The sequence below is a fragment of the Serinus canaria genome, chromosome 18 (genome assembly GCF_022539315.1).
Source record: "Serinus canaria isolate serCan28SL12 chromosome 18, serCan2020, whole genome shotgun sequence".
NCBI classification, from domain to species: Eukaryota; Metazoa; Chordata; class Aves; order Passeriformes; family Fringillidae; genus Serinus; species Serinus canaria.
Window position 1 is genome coordinate 9,842,048 of NC_066331.1, and position 19,977 is coordinate 9,862,024.

The following is a 19,977-nucleotide window of genomic DNA, read 5'->3' on the forward strand; positions in this document are numbered from 1 at the left end:
GCTTTCTGCTGAGGACACAGGGGAGCCCCATGCTCAGAGCAGTTCTGGATTGTCTCACAGCTCAAGGAGTTGAGTTTCAGTTTGGTGTTTACAGCTTTTTATTTTCATTTCCTTTTTTTAAAGATTTTTTTTCAACCAGTCACTTCACGCTGCACCTGAACCTTTCTGTGTGCATATTGGGCTGGATGATGTCTCTTCTGTTTTGGGTCAAGTTTCTGGAATCTGCCTGGCTTTAGGTTTCAGCGTGGCACAATCCACAGCACAGACTGTGCTTTTGCTGTTGATGCTATTCAGAGCATGGCTTCTTCCTGGTGTTGGAAGGCTTTGTCCTAAACCATGTTTGAATAAAAAGGGCTGGAGAATTTCTCCTAAGAGGATTTGATACAGTTTAAATTGGAGGCCAGCAAGGAATTGTTAAAAAGGAGACTCCATAAGCTTCTACTACAAATCCCCTGTTTCTATCTGTGGCTCGTTTGGCCGTGGGGTCACTCAGTGGCTGCCTGCCCGAAGGTGACTGGGCTGAAATCTGTAAGGCCTGAAGTGAAATCAGCCCCTGTCCATCCCTGTCTGAAGTGCTGCCTTCAGGCAGCTGCCTCACCTTGTGTCTTCCTTCCCTGCCATCTCCCAAGTTCTTGGGCAGTGTGTCTGTGGGAGCTGCTGCAGTGCTTTGCACCATGCCTGGGGTTTAGGAAGCAGGCTGTATCATGGCTCAGGTGCTATTTGGGTACTGACTGCTGTTGAATTTCCTCACTTTCCTGTTCTGCTGCTGAACTGGGAGTGCTGGGCTGCAGCAGACTCCCTGGCACACTGCAGCTAAGCAGAGCCACCCTGTCCAGCCTGGGCTGACCCTGTCTGTGTGCTGTACTGCATGCTGCTCCTCAGAGTCCTCCCTTTCTCTTGACTTTGTCAGTCTCCAGCACTGCTGTCTGAGACCTCCCAGTCTTGTATCACAGCATTCCTTTCACTCCCTGCAGCAATATTTGTTGTAGTGTCCATGTTGGCTTCCCAAGCTGTCCTCTGCCCTGTAGCTGACCCTCTGTATGTGCTCTGCCAGCCCTTTCTTGCTGGGGAGCTCGTGTTTGAGGAGTGTTTGGGTTTGGTGTTCTGGAGTGCCATTAGAATCACCTCCACCCTACAGTGTGCATTTCACATGGTTTGTAGTGTTAGAGAAGTAACAGCAGAGGAGGAGTGTCAGAGGTGGGAGGAGATGCTTTCAGGAGAAGAGGTGGACTGTGAGGAAGATTCTATGGGGTTGGCTGAGGCAGGATTGTGCAGGTGCAAGGGGAATGCAGAGCAGGGACAACTCTCAGGTGACCAGAAAAGAGGCTTTTTGGAGACAGACATGGAGTGGCCCAGAAGGAGAACACAAGTTACAATATGGAGAAAAGCTGCTTCTGGTTCCTCACCAGAGGTGACCTTTTCGGTGTGGGTCATGTCTCAGTGAGAGACATAGGTCTCACCGTGGTGGCTTTGGCATCCATCACCTTCTGTGGAGGTCAGGGCAGTGGCATTATGGCATTTCCATTTCACACAGTGCTGCTGGTGTGTCACTTAAAGGGAGACTCTCACTGTTTGGCCTTCAGCCTCTCGGGGGATTGCAGAGCTTTGTACAGTGAAGGCACAAGAGCAGGGAACAGCCAGTGGCTGGCTGAGCTTGTGACACAGACCTGAACCAGTGACCTGGAGGTGACAGTTCCATTCCTGGCCCGTTGAGCTGCTTCTTGCTCTGGTGGTGGCACAGAACCCCACGTGCTCAGCACATGATGGATATTATGGACTGTGGGTGCTGGACAAGTCTCCTGACAGGTCCCCAAGAACTCTAGAATTCACAGGGGGGAAAAAGGGCATTATAAACATATTATTTACTGGTCTAGACCAAACTAGAGATGCTAGAACATTAAGAGCAAGTGGTTAAATACCAAAATACCAGGATACACTACAGGTAAGGAAAATTACAGTGTTGATACTGTTCTTGTTTTGTATGGGTCATCACAAAATAAGTCCTAAAGTACATAAGGGTGCACTGTTTCACATGTGGTGCTCTATAAATGGCCAGCCTTGAAAGTACCTGGCCTGGGCTGGCTGATGTGTGTGGTCCTGATGCCACCAGCAGCTGCCCACAGGGCCATAGTATTGGTGAAATGGGTGCTATATCTTGCAGATTTTTTTCCACAAGCTTGAATAATTTTTATTTCTTTGGTAGCCATGTAGTTTTTTGTTCCTGAGGATGGTTCTGGCTATCTCTTTTTCTTTGGACTTCTTGCCAGATACTTTTTCTTGGGGTTTTTAATGGTTTTTCAACATGAGTCACAGCTTCAGGATCACGATTTCCTCACTTGTGATTCAGAAAATGTATTAATTAGTGCAAGATGTTAAATATATCTGTAAAATCACATGAAAAACTTTATGGTCATCTCCATCCTTCATTTAACCAGTTTCATGTTTGAAAATGGACAATTTTCTGTTTTCAAATGGTCATTGTTCTTTCAAGCCCAAATGAAACTTTTCATAAGATATATAGTGTATATGTAAAGTACAGTGTGTGTGTATACATATATCTCTATATACACATGGGGTATGTGTCTATATAAACTATCTTTTATACAGTGTTGATGTTCCCTCAGCCAGTACTAGGTAAAGGAGTGTTAGTTTTATGAGAAGAGCTCAGAGGAGCTGCCCATCATTAACATTACCAGAGAAATGTGTTCCCTGGGTTATGTGGCAGTCCTTTCTCCCCAGCCATGGTGGAGGCTGTGGAAGGAGCTTTTTTGGCTTCTTAGACGTTTTAAACATAATATTCATTGGTTAAATTTCAAACCAGTCTTCAAGCTCCTTCCAACATGGCTAAGAACTGTGTGGGAATTTGTTTTGAAATGAAAGCCTGGATGTGGTATTTTGCTGTAATTTTCAATGAAATTTCAGCTCTTTAATTTCTTCCTGACATTTCATCTGAAAGTGTTGATGCTTATATGAGGACTGAGGGCTTTATAGTCTGATCAAACAGCTTTAGAAATGTTCAGTTACATTTCTGATTTGAGAGCACTGCTTGATTCTCCAGAGTGTTTTTGAGCATGCTTGTGTTTGGGGTCCTGGTCACTTGTCTCCACCAGCAGGGCTGAGGATGCAGTAATGGCATGGAAGTGATGAAGTCTCTGCCACTCTTCCTCTTTCAGAGAATTCGGTCGACAGTGGATGAGAAGGAGCAGAAGCAGCTTCTGATGGACCTTGATGTGGTGATGAGAAGCAGTGACTGCCCCTACATTGTTCAGTTTTATGGCGCGCTCTTCAGAGAGGTGGGCACCCCAGACTTGCTTCACTTGCAGCAGAGTTTGGGTTTTACCTTGTTTTTTTCCCCTTTGTAATTTTAAATTTGTGCTCAGGAGGAGAAAGTTGATTTAAGTTAAGTTTCTTGGTTCTCCACTTTCACTCAAGGGTGTTTAGCCAGGAGACCCAGGTGTCTGGGCACTTCTGAGCAAGCATTTGGTCTCTTTGCAACAGGAGTTTTGGAGAAGATGAATGTTGAAATCTGACTGCTGCTTCTCCTTCCTGCTGTATTTCCTCTGCAGGCTTGGATTATCCCTGCTCCTGTAACTGCTCTGTTGTTGAAACTGCCACAGTGTAGGGGGACAGACATGGAGCCCTTGCCTGTTTTCCTTTACTTCAGCACAAATCCAGTACCTCTACTCAAGGGAAGGAGGAAAACAGACACCTAAAGGCTGCAGGTGGTCTTTGGGGATTATCAGGCATAGCAGCCTGTGCAGAGTCTTGTGGGGTTTTACTGGAAAACATTTAGAGAGAGGTCAGTGTTGTAGGTAAAACCCAGAATTGTGTCTGAATATTTAATTCCTGCTTCTAGAGAGTCTGCCTCTGTAATTTTGCCAGGTAACTCCTCTGGCTTTAAATCTCATTTTCTAAAATAAGCATAATAGTAATTCCTTTTCCCATGCTTTTTCTGATCTTTTTGAACACGGAGCCATTTTGGGCCAGCAGGCATTGTTCATGGTCATACAGTACAAGCTCCTTCCATGTGTGGAGCCTCAGCTTGGCTGGAAATTTCCAGCTTTGCTGAGACAAAGGTGACAAGGCTGTCAGCTGGTGTGAGGAAAGGTCTGTGGACAAGACAGTGTCTTACCAGATGCTGATGAGCAACACTCAGAGCTGTGCAAGCCTCTCACCTCCCTTCAGCTCTGGACACATCCCAGGGTGTAAATATAAATACATAAACATAAAACCTTACTTTGATCAGCACTCAGATGTCTGCTTGGCTGCATTCTTTGTCATGTCCAAAATCTCATCATCCTGCAGCCAGGCAGGGCTCCAGGGCTCCTTGCATGCTCTGTCTGGGGAAGGTTCATTGGCATTGCTCTGGTTGGAGTGAAATCCCCTTTTTCCCCTTCAACATAAGTGGTGTTTGCTTCAGAGATGAAAGCAGCCTTCCCCTGTCCTTGGTCCCTCAGTGCCTAGGGATGCTCCAAGTCATCTTCCTCAGGGGTACCCAGGGTGAGCTGGGAGGCTTCCATAGCATTTTCTGTCTTGTCCTATTAATTACTTGTTCCAATATTAAGTGAAATCTTAATCTTTTAAAGATAGCAAAGTATGGCACCAGAGAAGCACAGGAAGGGAAAAAAGGAATTTCACCAGGATGTTTGGATCTGTCTGACCCCCCCAGTCTGCTTGTCAGATCTGTTCTCAAATAACTGTGAAAGATCCAGGTCACTGCTGCACCATCCTCTGAGGTGTAAGAGTTCATGGGACATTGGTAAAGACCAAAACTCTCTCAGGAAATCTGCAGCAAACTATATAAAACAAAGCTCTTTGTTCCAGCATTTCAAGGTGAAAAGTAAGGAAATCCTTTTGGGATTCCCTCCTCTGAGCTGGGATTCAGCTATGGATGGAGCAACCAGTGAGAAATCTTCTTTGCTTGCTCCTAAAAGGTGACAGACTCCAGGTGAGCCTCTCTACAGGAGTTTAACAGGCTGAACAGGCAGATGGGACAGTCAGAGGGTTGGCAGGATCCAGGCAGCTCCAGGAGAAGCAGCAGGACAGCTGTGACAAAGGGAAGGCAAGCAGCCTTCCACAACAGGGAGTGTTTGATGTGGAGGGGCAGAGCTAAGCTCTGGGATCCTGACAGTTGGGAATACTAAACCAAAAACTGGATAAAATTATGCAAGGTCTTATTTTGTAGCCAGACAAGTGTCCCAGGGTGCAGTCAGGGAAGTAGCTGTGAACACAAGTTCCTGTGGCAGCCTCTGTGAATACCTGCAATTTGATTTGGAAAGGCAGGAAATACTACACACAATTTCTGTAGTTGCATTTTCTCTTGTTCTGCATTTTGTGACAGGAGAGTCTTCTCTGGGTCCTGCTTGTCCCTCAGCAGGCAGCACCTGAACCTTCATCGTTTGCTGCCTGTTCTTCAGTCAGGAGGGACATTTCTGTCCCAGTGTGTCTGTACATGTGATGGAATGTGTAACAGTGCAACAAACACAGGTTGATTGCCAGGTACAGGACTTGGCTTCAGCTCATTCTCACCCACTAGGTGAGATTAAATTGCCTGGTCAATGAAACAAGAGCAAAGCTGAAAAAGTAAAAGACAGTGTTTCAGTCTATGCATGCAATCAGGGGTTTCAGTGCACCATGGTTGGCTTTTTGGTAAAGCCACCATGGGCTGCCAGCTCATGTCCAATTTTTCATCCACCAGTATCTCCCAGCCCTTCTCCTCAGGGCTGCTCTAAATCCCATCATTCTTGTACTGGTGAGTGCCCTGACCCAAGTGCAGGCTCTTACATTTGTTGAACTTTGTGGGGGTTCCCCCAGGCCCCAGCAGACCAGCTGGTTTTTCCATACTGCACCCAGGAGAGCCCAGAGTCCTGCTAGTGCACACAGAGCTGTCCACATCAGCCTTCAGAGATCTGATTGTAGAGGGCCTCGTGCTCATGGGTTTTCTCTCAAGGCTGCACTTGATAGATGGGGGAAGAAAAATAAAAAAGTTGGCTGACAGGGGTTCTGCAAATATTTCACTTGAGTCTCTCCTTGTGAGAAGAGAGGAGCTGTGGGCTGAGCCCACAGGGCTGCACTGGGACCCCCAAGACTTTGGCCCTGAGCATTGCTGTTTTGAGAGGTTTTTTGGTCTGAGGAAAAAAAAATTGTCTTCTTTTCTTGCCTGTTTGCTACGAGCTTTACAGGTGCTTTGGTTTGAAACAGTACCTGTAAAGCTGGGAATGTTTGGGTGGTTACCATGACCACACTAGTGACTCTTCAAAGTGCCTGTTCTGATTGTGTTTCTCTGTAAGAGGGGAAGAGAAAAGAAGCCTTATCTGACTTGGAATCTCAGGAGTGACTCCTACACAGTGCAAGTTTAGTTGAGCCAAGTTTAAACCAATAAGTTCAATACTTGATAAAATTATTCAATGAAAAATTCATTGCAAGTTGCAGAACATGCCTAGGAAGCTGGGTAAATCAGCCCATGGGAGCTTCTGCTGGCAGGAGAGAAGAGCTGGGATGGATGTGTTGGTAGCACAGTGCTGGGCTGGTGTGAATTGCTGACACAGCCTTGCTCAGTTTCATCTCTTTGCTCTTGATGCACCTCGCACTGTTTTTATGGAAATCCTTTGTTGTGCTGCCATTCCTCAGCACATCTGTCCCTGTTGTCAGTCCCTGGTCTGTAGGAAAAGTGTCCTGTGTGCCTTGTAAATCTATGGTGGTGGTCGTGACATTTGTCAGTCTCTCTCACTGGTGTAGCTGCATGAAGAGCTGGCTGTCCCTGCAGGGACCCCTGAGGTCACCTTTTCCAACCCCCATGATCAAGTGGGGCCACTTGACCAGGATTGTGACCAAATAGCTTTTGAATCTCTCCAGGGCTAGAGTCTGCACAGTCTCCTGGGGCAGCCTGTGCCAGTGATTAACCCCCCTCACAATAAGTGTATCCTCATGCTCAGAGGGAACCTCCTGTGTGTCCTGCTTGTGTCCTCAGCACCACTGAGCAAACCTGGCTCCATCCCCTGTGCAGCTTCCCCTTAGGTTGATGAGGTTCCCCTGAACCTTCTCCAGGCTGAGCAGTCCTGGCTTTATCAGCCTTTTTCACGGGGAGGATGCTCCTGTTCCTCAGTCATCTTAGCTGCCCTTTGCTGGAGTCTCTCTTGCACTGGGGAGCCCAGCACTGGTCACAGCACTCCAGGTGTGCCTCACCATTGCTGGATCAAGGGGAAGGATCACCTCCCTCCACCTGCTGCTGATGCTTTGCCTCGTGCTGTGATCCTTCAGCCCAGCAAAGATGGATTGTAGGTTCATGTTCAGTTCAATGTCCACCTGGAGCCACAGGTCCTTTCCTGGTGAGCTGCTCTCCAGATGGGTGACATCCTTGTGACACCTGCTCCCTTGTCAGTGGGAATTCTCTGCATTGAGAAGCTGAAGCATCTTCATTGCTATTGTGTCTGTCCTGGACAGGGATATTTTGAATTAAATGCACAGGGTGTTCCTGGACCTTTTTTTGGAATGTCTACAAGATGTGCATTAGGATCTGGTAATCTAATACCGAATAAGGACTAAAATAGAGTCTTTGGAAGACAGGAAGAGAAAATTAAAGTGCTTCTTTTGTCATTTTATGATCAGAAATCAACCTGACTTAAGAGGCAGAATGTAAAGTCAAACTTCCATTAGTGGTTTTGTCCTCACAGTTCCCAGTGGAGCAGGACTTGCCCATGTACATCAGCACTTCTTGGTATTTGGTCAGGAAGACAGCTGAGCCCCCAGCCAGTCTGCCTTTTTCTTCCTGTTAAAATTCACCAGTTTGCCAACGGATAAGGCTCTCCCAAGTCCCAGGAAGAGTTAGCCTGTAGAGTTTTGGATCTTGCCACCAGCCTTAAGGATGCTGCATAGTGGAAAAGGTCTGTTACCTTTTTCCATTGATCTTGCTGACATGAATTCATGTAGGGCAGGTAGGTTTTTATATTACCAGACCGATAAATGCCCTCATTCAGGAGTTCTGTATGGCATCTCCTTCAGGACACCAGACACCAGGTCTTTCCTTGAGTGCTTTTGATCATAAAAGGGATTTTTTAATGCTTAAAAATTACCATTAGATAGAAATTTGTTGTACTTCTTTAAGTACCGTACCCATCCCAGCCTGTGACGCAGAGTCCATGTGAAGCCTTGGTTGTGATAATGGCTCTGCTCAGTGCTGTTCACTTGGTTTGCTTTACTGTCCAACAGTTCTACTGTTGTAACGTGGGCAGTGGAGCACTCACAGTACTGGTGCAGCTGGACATAAATACAGGGCTGCAGTGGTCAGTGGCATTCTGGCTCTCTGGAACCACTCTAGTCCCCCACAGTCTCAGTACCATAGCCCAGGAATATAGCCCTGTCTCCATTTTTTTATAAAGCTAATCGAAACAGAAGCAGTTTTTGAATATCTGTGGCCAGCAGAACCAGTCCATGAGAGAGAGGCTGCTCTCACTGCAGACAGCTCATAAAGCTCTGGTGGGCTTCCAGTCTCACTTGATTTATGCACATCACTGCCACTGGAGTCATGTTACTTGTTCTGAGCCACTCTCCATCTTATGCAAGTGCTTCATCTGCACTTTGCCTTTGTTGCTAAAAGAGACAGAAAAGAGACATCTTCTACATGTATTGCCCAATTTCATTTCTGTAGTTTAAATCTGAACAGTTCCTTGGTCAACTTCCTCCATAGCCAACCTGTGCTCTGTAGCAGCCCAGGTTCACCTTTTCCAGGCTCCCTGAAGTGTGCTGGTCATGCCTCATCGTGCTGTGCAGCTCTGGCTTCTTTCACTGTGATGTTCCTGCTTCCATGTCTGTCACAACACTTACTCCATCTTCTGCTTTTTTTGGGTGCAGTGAGAGTTTTCTGTGCTCAGGCTTGTAGTAGCCCTTGAGTTGGATGCCATCAGCTCCTGCTCTGCCTTGAGCTGATGTGAAAAGCCTGATGCCAAATGAGCAGTGTAAGCTGGAGCTGCCCAAAGTCTTCTTCCCCAGCCACACAGCCCTTCCTACGAAAGCAGCTCCCCTCTTCTGGCTGTTCCACTGTGCCTGCAGCCTTCTGGAGAGCAAAACACTCCAGAGGCTTGGATTCATCTGGGTTCAAGCAACTAAACTGTAATATCAGGTGTGAGCTGGGCAGGTAAATGCCTCTGCTGTGAATGGGAGCAAGTCTTTTATTGCTAAAACTGATCAAGCTGAATTCCATCCTTTCTATCAAATGCCTGTTCCTGTTTATGTATTTCACAGGATTCAGTGGATCTCTGTGTGCTCTCTGGATTTGTATTTCTCATTTTTATCTCAGTAGTAACACACATTCTTTTCTCTTTCCAGGGTGACTGTTGGATCTGTATGGAGCTCATGTCTACCTCGTTTGATAAGTTTTACAAATATGTATATAGTGTATTAGATGATGTTATTCCAGAAGAAATCTTAGGCAAAATCACTTTAGCTGTGAGTATTTTGTTATTTTTTGTTGAAGATAATTGAAAAGTTCAGATCCTTGTTTAGATCCCACTCCATGTGAAAAGCTGGTTGGTCTGTGGAGCAGAATTGCTGCTGCTGTTTGCACCACACTGGGAATGGTTCTTCTGGGTGCTCATGACTTTTCCACAGCATGTTGGATGGTGTAAACAGAGGTCCTGGGGTCAGTAATCAGTTCATAAACAGAGCCTAGGGCCATCTTCCTGCTCTGTCTGCTTAAATGTGAGCACCAGCAGCACAGGCACCAACCCAGACCGGAGAATCTTTGGCAGTTTTGTGCAAAGGCTCCAAAAACACTGGAGGACTTGGCTGATGTTTTCTTGATATAACCTGGAAGTTCTGGTCTAATGAAGAGCCAGGTAATTGAAACAGTTGTGACCTGCTGAAAAAAAATATAGCATAGGGCTTGAAATAAGTTATTGCTGAGGATAATTAACATCAGAGATTGTTCTGGCTCCACTTCTTGCTCCCCTCTCCCAGATCTTTGCAGGTCCCAAGGGATGTGTGTTCACTTAAGCCCATACCCTCTCTTATAACACCTTCTGTTTGCAAAAAAGGTTGAGAGAAAAATGTTTTATTACATGGCATATTACAGCATTAATATCTCAGTGTATGGAATGCTTTTTACCTCTGTTATTGGCATTCCAAAAATGTAATAATCACAGGCCTCTTACAACATTGCTTATTTTTCATCTGTTTTTCTTCCCTAGACTGTGAAAGCACTAAACCACTTAAAAGAAAACTTGAAAATCATTCACAGAGGTGAGTTCTTTGTGTCTTTTTTTTAACTTCATGTCTTTTTCTTGTGGTCTGTTAAAATAATTGCAAGAATTGTAAGTGGCCTTTGGTTCACTCCAAGTGTAAACACAGCACCTGTACCGCTGAGAGTCTGAGTGCAGGTTTTGAACAAGTGTCCCAGTGCCTGTTCTCGTGCCCCTTCAGCCTGTGATTTTTCCATGTAAGTGTCATTTCAGGGTGGTTGGGCATCTGCTGCTGCCTTTGGGCACGTGGCACCTCCAGGGCTGGCTCCATCCCCTCGTGCTCCCATGCAGGATCCAGCGCCAAGGGTGACGGCGACGGCGCAGCACTGCCGCCCTCCATCCCCTGCAGCTGCTCTGCTTGAAATCGAAACCTCCAGCCATGACTTACTGGTTTAAATTTCTTCCCCTGCAGACATCAAACCTTCCAATATTCTTCTGGACAGAAATGGGAATATTAAACTCTGTGACTTTGGCATTAGCGGACAGCTCGTGGACTCCATTGCCAAAACGCGGGATGCAGGGTGCCGGCCGTACATGGCGGTGAGTGGGCTGGGCTCTGGGGGATCTCTGTAGGAACAACGGGGCTGGGATGGACAGGACAGATGGAGACCAGAGATCTCTGAAGCCAGGGCTTGGAACTGGTGGGTTATTGGGAGCTGCCAGCCACAGCTCAGACAAGTAAAGAGAAGTAAAGAGAGAAGGCAAGAGCGTGGTGAAGAGGATGGGAGAGCGAGGTTCCCATTACAATACCATAAATCTTCTTTTGTGCTGAATATTCTAATTCTCACTAGCCAATCTAATACAAGATACAAATCCTACAGCATTTACATACAGCCTATAAGAATCATTACATTACCATACTGAGTTACATTTTAAACCCTAAAAACTCCTCTTTGGACCCCTTCTGCTAAGCTTAAAACTGCTCATTGGAAACCCTAAATTACTATTTGCAGGAGTTTTAAACCCTAAAAACTCCTCTTTGGACCCCTTCTGCCAAGCTAGCAGGGTGTGCTCTGGCCCTTGGAGCTGCCTGCAAGCAGAGGGTGTTGTTTCCTCACAAGGGGATTCCCTTCAGCTGGCCATGCCATTGTTTTCCAGGTGTTCAGTAACTGAGGGATCTCAAAGATGCTTTCATTTCAATCTCACTTACAGTTTCCATATTCTCAAAATCTTTTGCCAGGTTATCATACTCATAAGGCTTTCCTGTTTCATTTTCCCCAACACACCCTCCCTGTGATCAGCCTGTGGGATGAACAGCCCTTTCCTGGATGAAACTGAGCTCTGGATCTGCTGTGGCAGTGTCATCCAGGCTGTGGCAAAGGGTCCAAATTCCTGGGTTTTTGCTGGGTTCCTCTGCTGCTGCCAGGGCTGTGGTGCTGGAATGGAGTGGAGCTCTGTGCCTTCCAGCAGCTCCAAAACACCATTGCCCAGGGAAGCAGGGCTGTCAGAGTGTGGGTTTGTCTTGGTCTGCAAGAAATCCATTTGCTCTGGTAAGATTATGTCACAGGAGTTATTGCAGAGCAGAATTACAGTGATTTTTGTAAACCACTTAAATTCCAAAGTGTGCCAGAACTTCATTCCAGGAGAATGTGATTTTGGAGAGCAGCAGTAGCAGAGCAGCTGCGTGGAAATTGCTGGGGCTGAGTCGTGGCTCCTGGGAGTCTGTCCTGCTTGTTTGCTGCCCTCCCCCTCCAGAGTGAAAAGCTGTAGTGATGATTTTGGAAGCTGTCTGAGGGTTTTAAACACTTCAGTGCTTCAGGATGCTTTGAAAATGCGTCTCTGTTCTCACATGAGCCAAGGGTACATTGTGCAGGGAGCTGTGCCTGCTGCTGTTCATATAACTTTAACTTTAGTGCCTGTCTTTAATTTTTGTTACATATTTATGGCTCTGTATGCTGAAAAATACTGTTTTCTGAACTCTTTTTATCTACCACCAAGTAGAAAAAAGGAAAATATCTCTCTTCCAAGGCGTGGTTCCCACCTGGCCCAGGCCGTGGCTCTCACATGGCTTTTCTCTGACTGTGGTGTCCAAGGGAAAACCTGTCTGCCCTGACTCTGATCTTTCTTTGAGCCATGGGTGGGTGGTCATTTCTGCTCAGGCTGTTGGTGTAGTATGTCATGACAGTTCCTGAGATGACTCTAATGACAGTTAATGAGATGACTGAGATGTCTGTACATAGCTGCAGTGCTCCCTTTCCCCTGGGATGTGGTGGGTGAGTGCTTCCATAGCCCTTTAGTTTTCCTTTCTCCTGTCTGTCTGTCTGTCTGTGTGTCTGTGTGCACTCTGATTTGTGCAGCTCCATTGGGAGCTCCAGACTTGGGTGGACTTTTAAGTGAGCAAAAGTGTTGCAGTTCAGTTTGTGTTTTTCAGAGCCTTGGCAGGGCACAGGTTTTGCGGGGCAGCCAGCAGCTGGCAAGTGATGTGGGAGATGATTGGTCTCTTCCCTGCTGCTCTGCAGCCTCAGTGACTCCTTTCCAAGTACATGAGGATTTCCACGTCCCAGGGAGCCTGGGAAATGGGGAGATGTCCCCAGTGTGCAGACACATCTGCCAGATACTTCTCCAAGCCAGCAGAGGCTGATGGCTGAAGGGATGCTGTGATCAAACTGGATATACCTGGGAAAGAGGCTGCTCCACTCCTTTCAGAAGGCAAATAGTATTTTTTTAGTGTAAAATAGGCCAAGAGTAGTAGCTGTGCTCAGCCAGGGAGGCTGTCCTTAGGGCTGCTGGATGATAGTGTCTCATTTTACAAGGCTCACCAACCCCATGGCATTGCCCCTGAAGGAGCCTGGTCCCCATGGAGCTGTTGGTAACAATGACACTGGATGTCAGCCAGTCTGGCTGTGAGTGCTCTGAGGAGGCAGCAGGAGCCATGCCCAGCTGCCAAGCAAGTGCTGTGGGCTTGAACCAAAATTGTTGGAGCTGTCACAGCGAGCGGCGCCTCAGCCTTGGAGCTGTGCTGCTGGGAGGTTGTTTTGCTTTTGGCTTTCAGTTCCCCTGCAATTGTTACAGTGGGCAAAGGCCTCTGAGTGTGGGTACCTCGTGTTCTCTGGAGGAAAGAAAGGCAGGACTGAGTTCCCAGGCAGTCTCTGGCCCCTGGAGCAGCCTGGGCCGTTCTGAGCCCTCCTCACCCCTGCCCTGTGCTGGTGCCAGCTCTGGGGGTTTGCTCCAGGTGAGGTTCCACAGCCCTCACCCAGCAGTGGGTGCTCCTGGCCACCCCTCCATCCTCCCTGAGTGCTGCTCCCTGTGCTCCCTGCCTTGCCCCTGGCTGTGGGGATGCTGCTGGGAGTGGGCTCTGTGTGTCAGCTGCAACTGGTGGCCTTTGTGTCATTACTGCTTTTTCCCTTCTGAGTGCCCCAGTGGACCCAGTGCCCATGTCAGAGAGGAAGGGTGAGACTGGGAGGGCTTGGTTTAGGCAGGGGTGGAGGGGCAGACCCAGCCATTGTGAGAATGGATGTCCTGCTCTGCTCCTTCCAAAGCTCCACAGGAGTGGAGTGTGATGGCATCACCTACATCCTTGGTCATTCAGGTCCTTTTCCCATTTTCCCAGGTCAGCTTGGAGCCTCTGGCTGCAAACTGTGGCTTCTCACTTCTCCCTGGTGAAGGTGGACAGTTGGTGCTGGCATTGCTGCCAGGGCCAGCTGGATGTCCTGTGCTCAGGTGGTTCAGGCAGAGATCAGGCCATGTATGGCTGTTTGTATAGCTGGGGGTTGGAATAGAGGGAGGATCTGTGCTGCCCACTGCTCATTTTTCAGTCAAGATGCGGGTGCTCAGGTGGGCACTGAACTGGAGAAGCCCCATGGCAGCTTGTAGCCTTCTCTGATGCATCCATGCCCTGTCCCTTCACCCCATCAGCACATCCAGAGAGGGGTCTCCACCTCAGGCATTTCCTTTCCTGCTTGCACTTGGCATCAGGAGGACACCTGGCCTGAGCCAGGCTTTGTCTGCAGCCCTCCAGGTCCCCAGAGTGCGACATGGTGACTCTTCCTTCCTTCCTTCCTTGGTGTTAATTGCTCCCATGTGATCTACATGGAAAATTCTCAGCATTCTTCCTGCTCTGTATTTAGATGGGATTTATTTTGGTCTGTCCAGCTTTCCCTTTAACTGTGCCACCATGGTCTAGGGCCAAACCCCTGTTGCTCTGTTTGCTCACAGGAGCAGGGTGCCCCTCTTGGGTTCCTGAGACAACCAGCTGAGTCTCACCAGTGTCACCCATCCCACCAGTCCCTCTGGGCAGCTGGGCTGCTCCCATGCAGTTCCCTTCTTCATCTGCAGCCCGGCAGCTTGCTCTGCTGTGGCACATCCCTGTGGGTCACAGCACTGGCCAGGCCAGCATCCCTGGAATTTGATGTGTTCTGTGCTGGTCCATCCCTGGTGGCAGCTTCCAGACATCATGGTGTGTTCCCAGTAGGGTTCAGGGCTGGGTCACCTGCTGCTGCACTTCTCAGCTGTGTCTGCCATGAAATTGTATTAAAATGTAGCTTACAAAGCAACCAGGGCTTTCAGAGTATTTCCTGTACCCCATAATTTAGGATTTATTGCTATGCAGGTATCTTTATTATTGTTGTAGTCAAAACTGAATGAGAGGCTGTTTCTTTTGACATGTTAATTATTATATTTTTAACTAAAGGCAGACTGAGGTTTTTCACAAAGATGACATGCAAGGCATAAAGATGTTTTTTGCTGGCTCAGCTCTCTGGATAACCTGCTCTTAGGTGTGAATCACCCATGTCTGGCTCAGTGTTGCTTTTTATGTAGGACATTTTGGATGTCTTAAAGCCTTGTAGCATCGTAGTTGCCTTCAAGGGATGACTGAAACCTTGTTTAGAGGAGCTTTTCTTAAAGCACATTGTTTTTAATAGTTTCTTAGTAGCTGACTGGGGAGAAGAGTTCTGGTAGATGCTGCTAAGCCTCACTCCCCAGGGTGGTGGATGAGATGTTGATTCCAGTTCTTACGATCCCTTGGCAGTCAAAACAGAGAAAGTGAGACTTTGTGCTAAAGACATCCCAAAGTTGAACAAAACTAAATAAATAAGACAGTCGCAATTATTCAAGGTGTTTGTGCAAAAGGAAAAAACCCTGAAGCATTGGACTGTGATAAGTTGCCATTTCTGATCACCTTTTACATGACACCTCGATAAAACCAGTGCTTTAAGTGATTCCTTGAGATGTTTCCTAGTGGGGTTGGATGGCTGCCCTGAGCACAGGTTTGGCTTGGAGCAGTGCCAGGCTCAGGGTTCTCTCTAGCTTTGCAGATGCTTCTCCTTGCTCCCTGCATGGCCCAGAGCCTGACAGCTCCTTGTTGCCGTTTCAGCCGGAGCGGATAGATCCCAGCGCCTCGCGGCAAGGCTACGACGTGCGCTCCGACGTCTGGAGCTTGGGCATCACATTGGTGAGTGGGCACTGCTCTGTGCCAGGGGCAGCACAGCCCAGCTCCTTCCTGTGCTGTGCTCCCAGTGGGCATCCCTGCCTCAGGGGGCTTTCCATGTTCATGGTTTCCTGAGCCCCTGCAGCTGTTTTGGGTGTGAGCAGGGAAGAGGTGTGTTGAGTTTGCAGGGTCTCCAGGATGAGGAGGAAATGAGTGAATCTGACTCCATGTTCTTAGAAGGCTAATTTATTACTCTGTTATATGATATGATATTATATTATACTTTAAACTATACTACAGAATAGTGAAAAGATACAGACAGAAGGCTTAACAAGAATGATAATGAAAACTCGTGACTTCTCAGAGCCTTGACACAGCTGGCTGTGATTGGCCATTAAGTTAAAACAATTCACATGAAACCAATCAAACAATGAGCAGTTGGTAAACAATCTCCAGACCCCACTCCAAAGCAGCAAACACAGGAGAAGCAATCAGATAATTAGTATTTACATTTTTTTCTGAGGCTTCTCAGCTTCTCAGGAGAAGAAATCCTGGCAAAGGGATTTTTCAGAAAATATGACAGTGACAGAGGTGTTGGATTGTAAATAAATTTTGTGTTCAGAATCTGAGGTGAGGGTGCTGAGTGTGGTGGTGCAGAGCAGAGCACCCAGCCTGTGTGAATAAACCTTTGGCAGCTTCTGTGATTTGGCTGCACAGAGACTTTGGTTCATCCTGGATTCTGGGATTGTGGTTCCTCACTGGCTTAACCACAGCACTGCTAGCTGCACTCAGTGAGAAGCCCTTACTTTCTTCAGGTTGTGAAGCAGAAGAGAAAGCAGAAGCAACCAAGTATGAACCACTACTGATGTTTAAAAAAACTCATTTTCATTATCTTGGAGTTGGATTCAGGGATCCTTATGGGTCCTCTCCAACCTGAGGTATCATATGATTGTGTCATTCTCATTATGCATTTTCTCTAATGCTTGTTAGGATGCTTAAGGGAGGGTTTGGAGAATTTTACTCTCCCACTCTGGTTTGATTTATAGTTAGTGGAGGATCAGACATGGCCAGCACAGAAGACTGGTCAGGGTAAATCTGGCCATGCCCCTCACACAGGCAGCAGAGCTTACTGCTGGGTAAAACCTTCCTTGTACTTGGAATCATACAGGGAATAGGATCAAAAATCTCATCTCAATCTTCCTTCTGGGGTGGTTCAAGTTTGTTGCAGACATTTTTTTCCCCTGACTGAGCTTCCCTGGTGTAAACCTGCCTGGTGCTGTTGCTGTCTCCCTGCAGTACGAGCTGGCCACGGGGCGATTCCCCTACCCGAAGTGGAACAGTGTGTTTGACCAGTTGACACAAGTAGTGAAAGGAGACCCACCACAGCTGAGTAACTCAGAGGAAAGGGAGTTTTCCCCAAGCTTCATCAACTTCGTCAACTTGTGGTAAGTGTGTGCTGCTGCAAGCACTGGGGGTTGGCTCCTTTTGTTGGCTGGTGTTTGGCAGGGGTCCTGTGCCCAGCACTTCCTGGCTTCTTTTCACATTCCTGCACCAGCATAAAGGGCAGGAGCTGTCACATTTTAGTGGTTTGGATTTGTGTGAGACTGAAAGGCAGACCCTGGAAGCTACTCTTCATGAAAGGAATTAGGAGAAAACCTCTGAGAGGCTGTGCTAGAGAGAGGAGACATGGTAAGGAGGGAAGTTTCCATGGCAGGAAGTTTGTGTCAGACACAGCCCCAGCCCCTGCCTGCACAGCTGGGATGGCTGCAGGGGAGGGATGGGGGTTACTCCTGTGGTCACTCACAGTGCAAGGATGGGTTTTCCAGAAAGCCAAAGGTGCTGTGTCCCACTGTGACGGCATCATGTCCTGTAAAAGTTTGTGTTTGATCTCTGTAACATTTTCCCTGATCCCACATTCTCCTAATTATCTTCGTGCTTTCTTTAGCCTTACAAAGGACGAGTCCAAAAGGCCAAAGTACAAAGAGCTTCTGGTGAGTTCTCAGTGCTGCATCTTTCAATGCCTCCAACACACAACTCACACAGGGCTGGGCTCAGGCAGAAGTGAGATCTGAAGGAGCAGAGCCCTGGGCAGCAGCAGGGCCTGTCTGTGGGGGGGTGCTAAAGGAGAGAGCGGCTTGGATCAGTCACATGTGGCAACTTCAAGGAGCTCTGGGCACCTGGAGGGCACCTCTTGGAGGCTGTGGTTGCACAGTCAGCCCTGGGGTTTCTCGTCACCTGGTGTCAAAGGGATTTGCCTGCTGTCCTGGCCTAGAACCTCCCTGGTGTGGTGTCCCAGCTGCTCTGAGCTGGCTCTGGCCAGTGCTGCTTGCTGGGCAGAGCAGAGGGTGGGGCTCAGAAGAGCAGAGCTTGGGTTTGACCTCTGCAAGGCACTCCCTGTCACTCCTGTCACTCTCCCCACTGTGACCATGCTGATGAAACCTCTCCTGAAAGGATTTCAGGAAATGTCAGTGCTGCAGAGGAGCTGGTGGTCCTGCACCCTCACTGCCTCCTGCCTGGCAGCTCCTGAACTCTGCAGTCCTGTCCTGCCTCACTAACCTCCCCTGTTCAAAACATGGATTCCCAAGGTGGAAAAGCCGTGGGCCAGGCTGTGTCCTGGTGCCCTACAGCCACCACAAAGCATGTTCTTGCACCAGGCAAATTCCCCTGCTCAGTTTTTTATCTGAGGGGCACATGCCAGGAGGATGACCATAACTTTGTTGTTTTTTTATCTGCTTCCAGAAACATCCCTTCATCCTGATGTATGAGGAACGCACAGTGGATGTTGCATGCTATGTTTGTAAAATCCTGGATCAAATGCCAGCAACTCCCAGCTCTCCAATGTACGTGGATTGATACTGCTGCTACATCAAACTCTAGAAAAAGGGCTGAGAGAAAACAAGCTGTAAAGAATTTTCATCACATATTGCAGTGTTTTTAATGCTCGCCCAGACACCATGTGCAATAATATTGGTGTTATTTCCATCCTGTCTGTATACTGTTGTCACATATAAAGTGCATCCCTGTAATACCTGATCACACAGTGTTAGTGTTGGTCACAGAGAGACCTCATCTTGCTCTTTTGTGGACATATTCATGAAATGTGGAAATAAGTACATATATTTGTTGACTGTGATTGGATAGCACCTAAAATTCATTTCTAGACTCAAAACTTGGAGACTTCTCAGCAGCTACTGGAAAGATTTTTCTCTCAAACTCTTCCAATTGTTGTTTCAAGTAATAATAAAAAGCAAACAAACAAAAGTTAGGCGTTGTCTGTCTGAACATTAAGAGACTTTGCCTGGAGGGAGAAGAACTTGCTTAACCAACAAGATGCTTTGCCTTCTGGAGCTGGAAAGGCAAAGGAGAATTTTATTCTTCACAAAGTGCAATAGATTTACTGCTATGAAATTCTGTTGCTTTACAGTCGCAGTGTACTTTCTGGGGACAGTGTGCTCAGCTGAACTTCCTGTTAAAAAGAGATCATGTTAAATATAGTGAATATGTCTTTACCAAAAATATGTTGCGTTGAAAGAGGCTAACATTAAACTATTGAGATGGGACATAATGTATTCTTCTTCCTTTTACCAAGCCAGCCACTCTTCACTCTTAACTAGGTGTCCTGTAAATTGTTACCTGGTAAGATAAGACCTTTGACCTGAAGAATTATTAAACTACTTGATTGAATTTAACCTGCTTGTTGACCTGGTTTATAGTGCACAGTGCTCACCACCCACTGGCTTTGCTTTGCCTTCCCCCAGTGCCATCCACAGAGGCTGCAGCTGCTTCAGTGGGCCACCAGCTGATGGCTGTGAGTCCTGGCCAGTGTTTCTCGTGTCCCTGCTGTCCCCAGCCCTGCTGCTTGCACCTGTGGCACAGCCCAGCCCTCCCAGCCAATGGCCCTGAGCTCTGGAGTCCCACTCCAAACCTGAGCTCTTCCTCCTTGCTGCTGCAGGCAGGATGGAGGGGAGGCCCTTGCTGCCAAGGGGCTCTGTGCCCACCACACCCTGCTGAGCTTGCTGGAGACACTTCACCACCATCACCTGGAGACTCAACCTCCTCTGGGACCTCCACAGCTCCTGGTGCTGCACCCTGAGCAAACCTCTCTGAGACTGTGGGGTGCAGGAGATGAGGTGGAGGTGAAGGAGCATCCAACTCCTCTCAGCTGGCCAAGCAAGCTGTCTTCTTCTCCTCTCCAAAGTGAAACAGCACATCAGGCTTTTCTGTTTGCTTAATTGACATATTTTTCAAAGATTAATTTTTCCAAAAATCTTTTTCCCCCCCCAAATTGCTGCAGTTTTCAGGTGTTTAGTAGCACACCAGCGATAAAATGGAGGCTGCAGCGTCTCTGCTTTCTGTTCTGAGCTGATTTAGGTG

The 19,977-nt window shown here is 47.6% G+C and overlaps 1 protein-coding gene across 1 annotated transcript in view; it reads left to right on the forward strand.

Annotated features, from left to right (window-relative positions):
* Positions 1 to 19,292, forward strand: part of MAP2K4 (mitogen-activated protein kinase kinase 4) — a 62,622-nt gene extending 43,330 nt beyond the window's left edge. The window contains exons 4-11 of the mRNA XM_030232146.2: positions 3,174 to 3,293; positions 9,325 to 9,444; positions 10,185 to 10,236; positions 10,648 to 10,775; positions 15,550 to 15,627; positions 16,900 to 17,048; positions 17,549 to 17,594; positions 18,343 to 19,292. Of these exons, the coding sequence (XP_030088006.1) occupies positions 3,174 to 3,293; positions 9,325 to 9,444; positions 10,185 to 10,236; positions 10,648 to 10,775; positions 15,550 to 15,627; positions 16,900 to 17,048; positions 17,549 to 17,594; positions 18,343 to 18,456 (807 nt within the window). The 3' untranslated portion in view covers positions 18,457 to 19,292. The remainder of the gene's footprint in view (positions 1 to 3,173; positions 3,294 to 9,324; positions 9,445 to 10,184; positions 10,237 to 10,647; positions 10,776 to 15,549; positions 15,628 to 16,899; positions 17,049 to 17,548; positions 17,595 to 18,342) is intronic.
* The last annotated feature ends 685 nt before the right edge of the window (positions 19,293 to 19,977 follow it).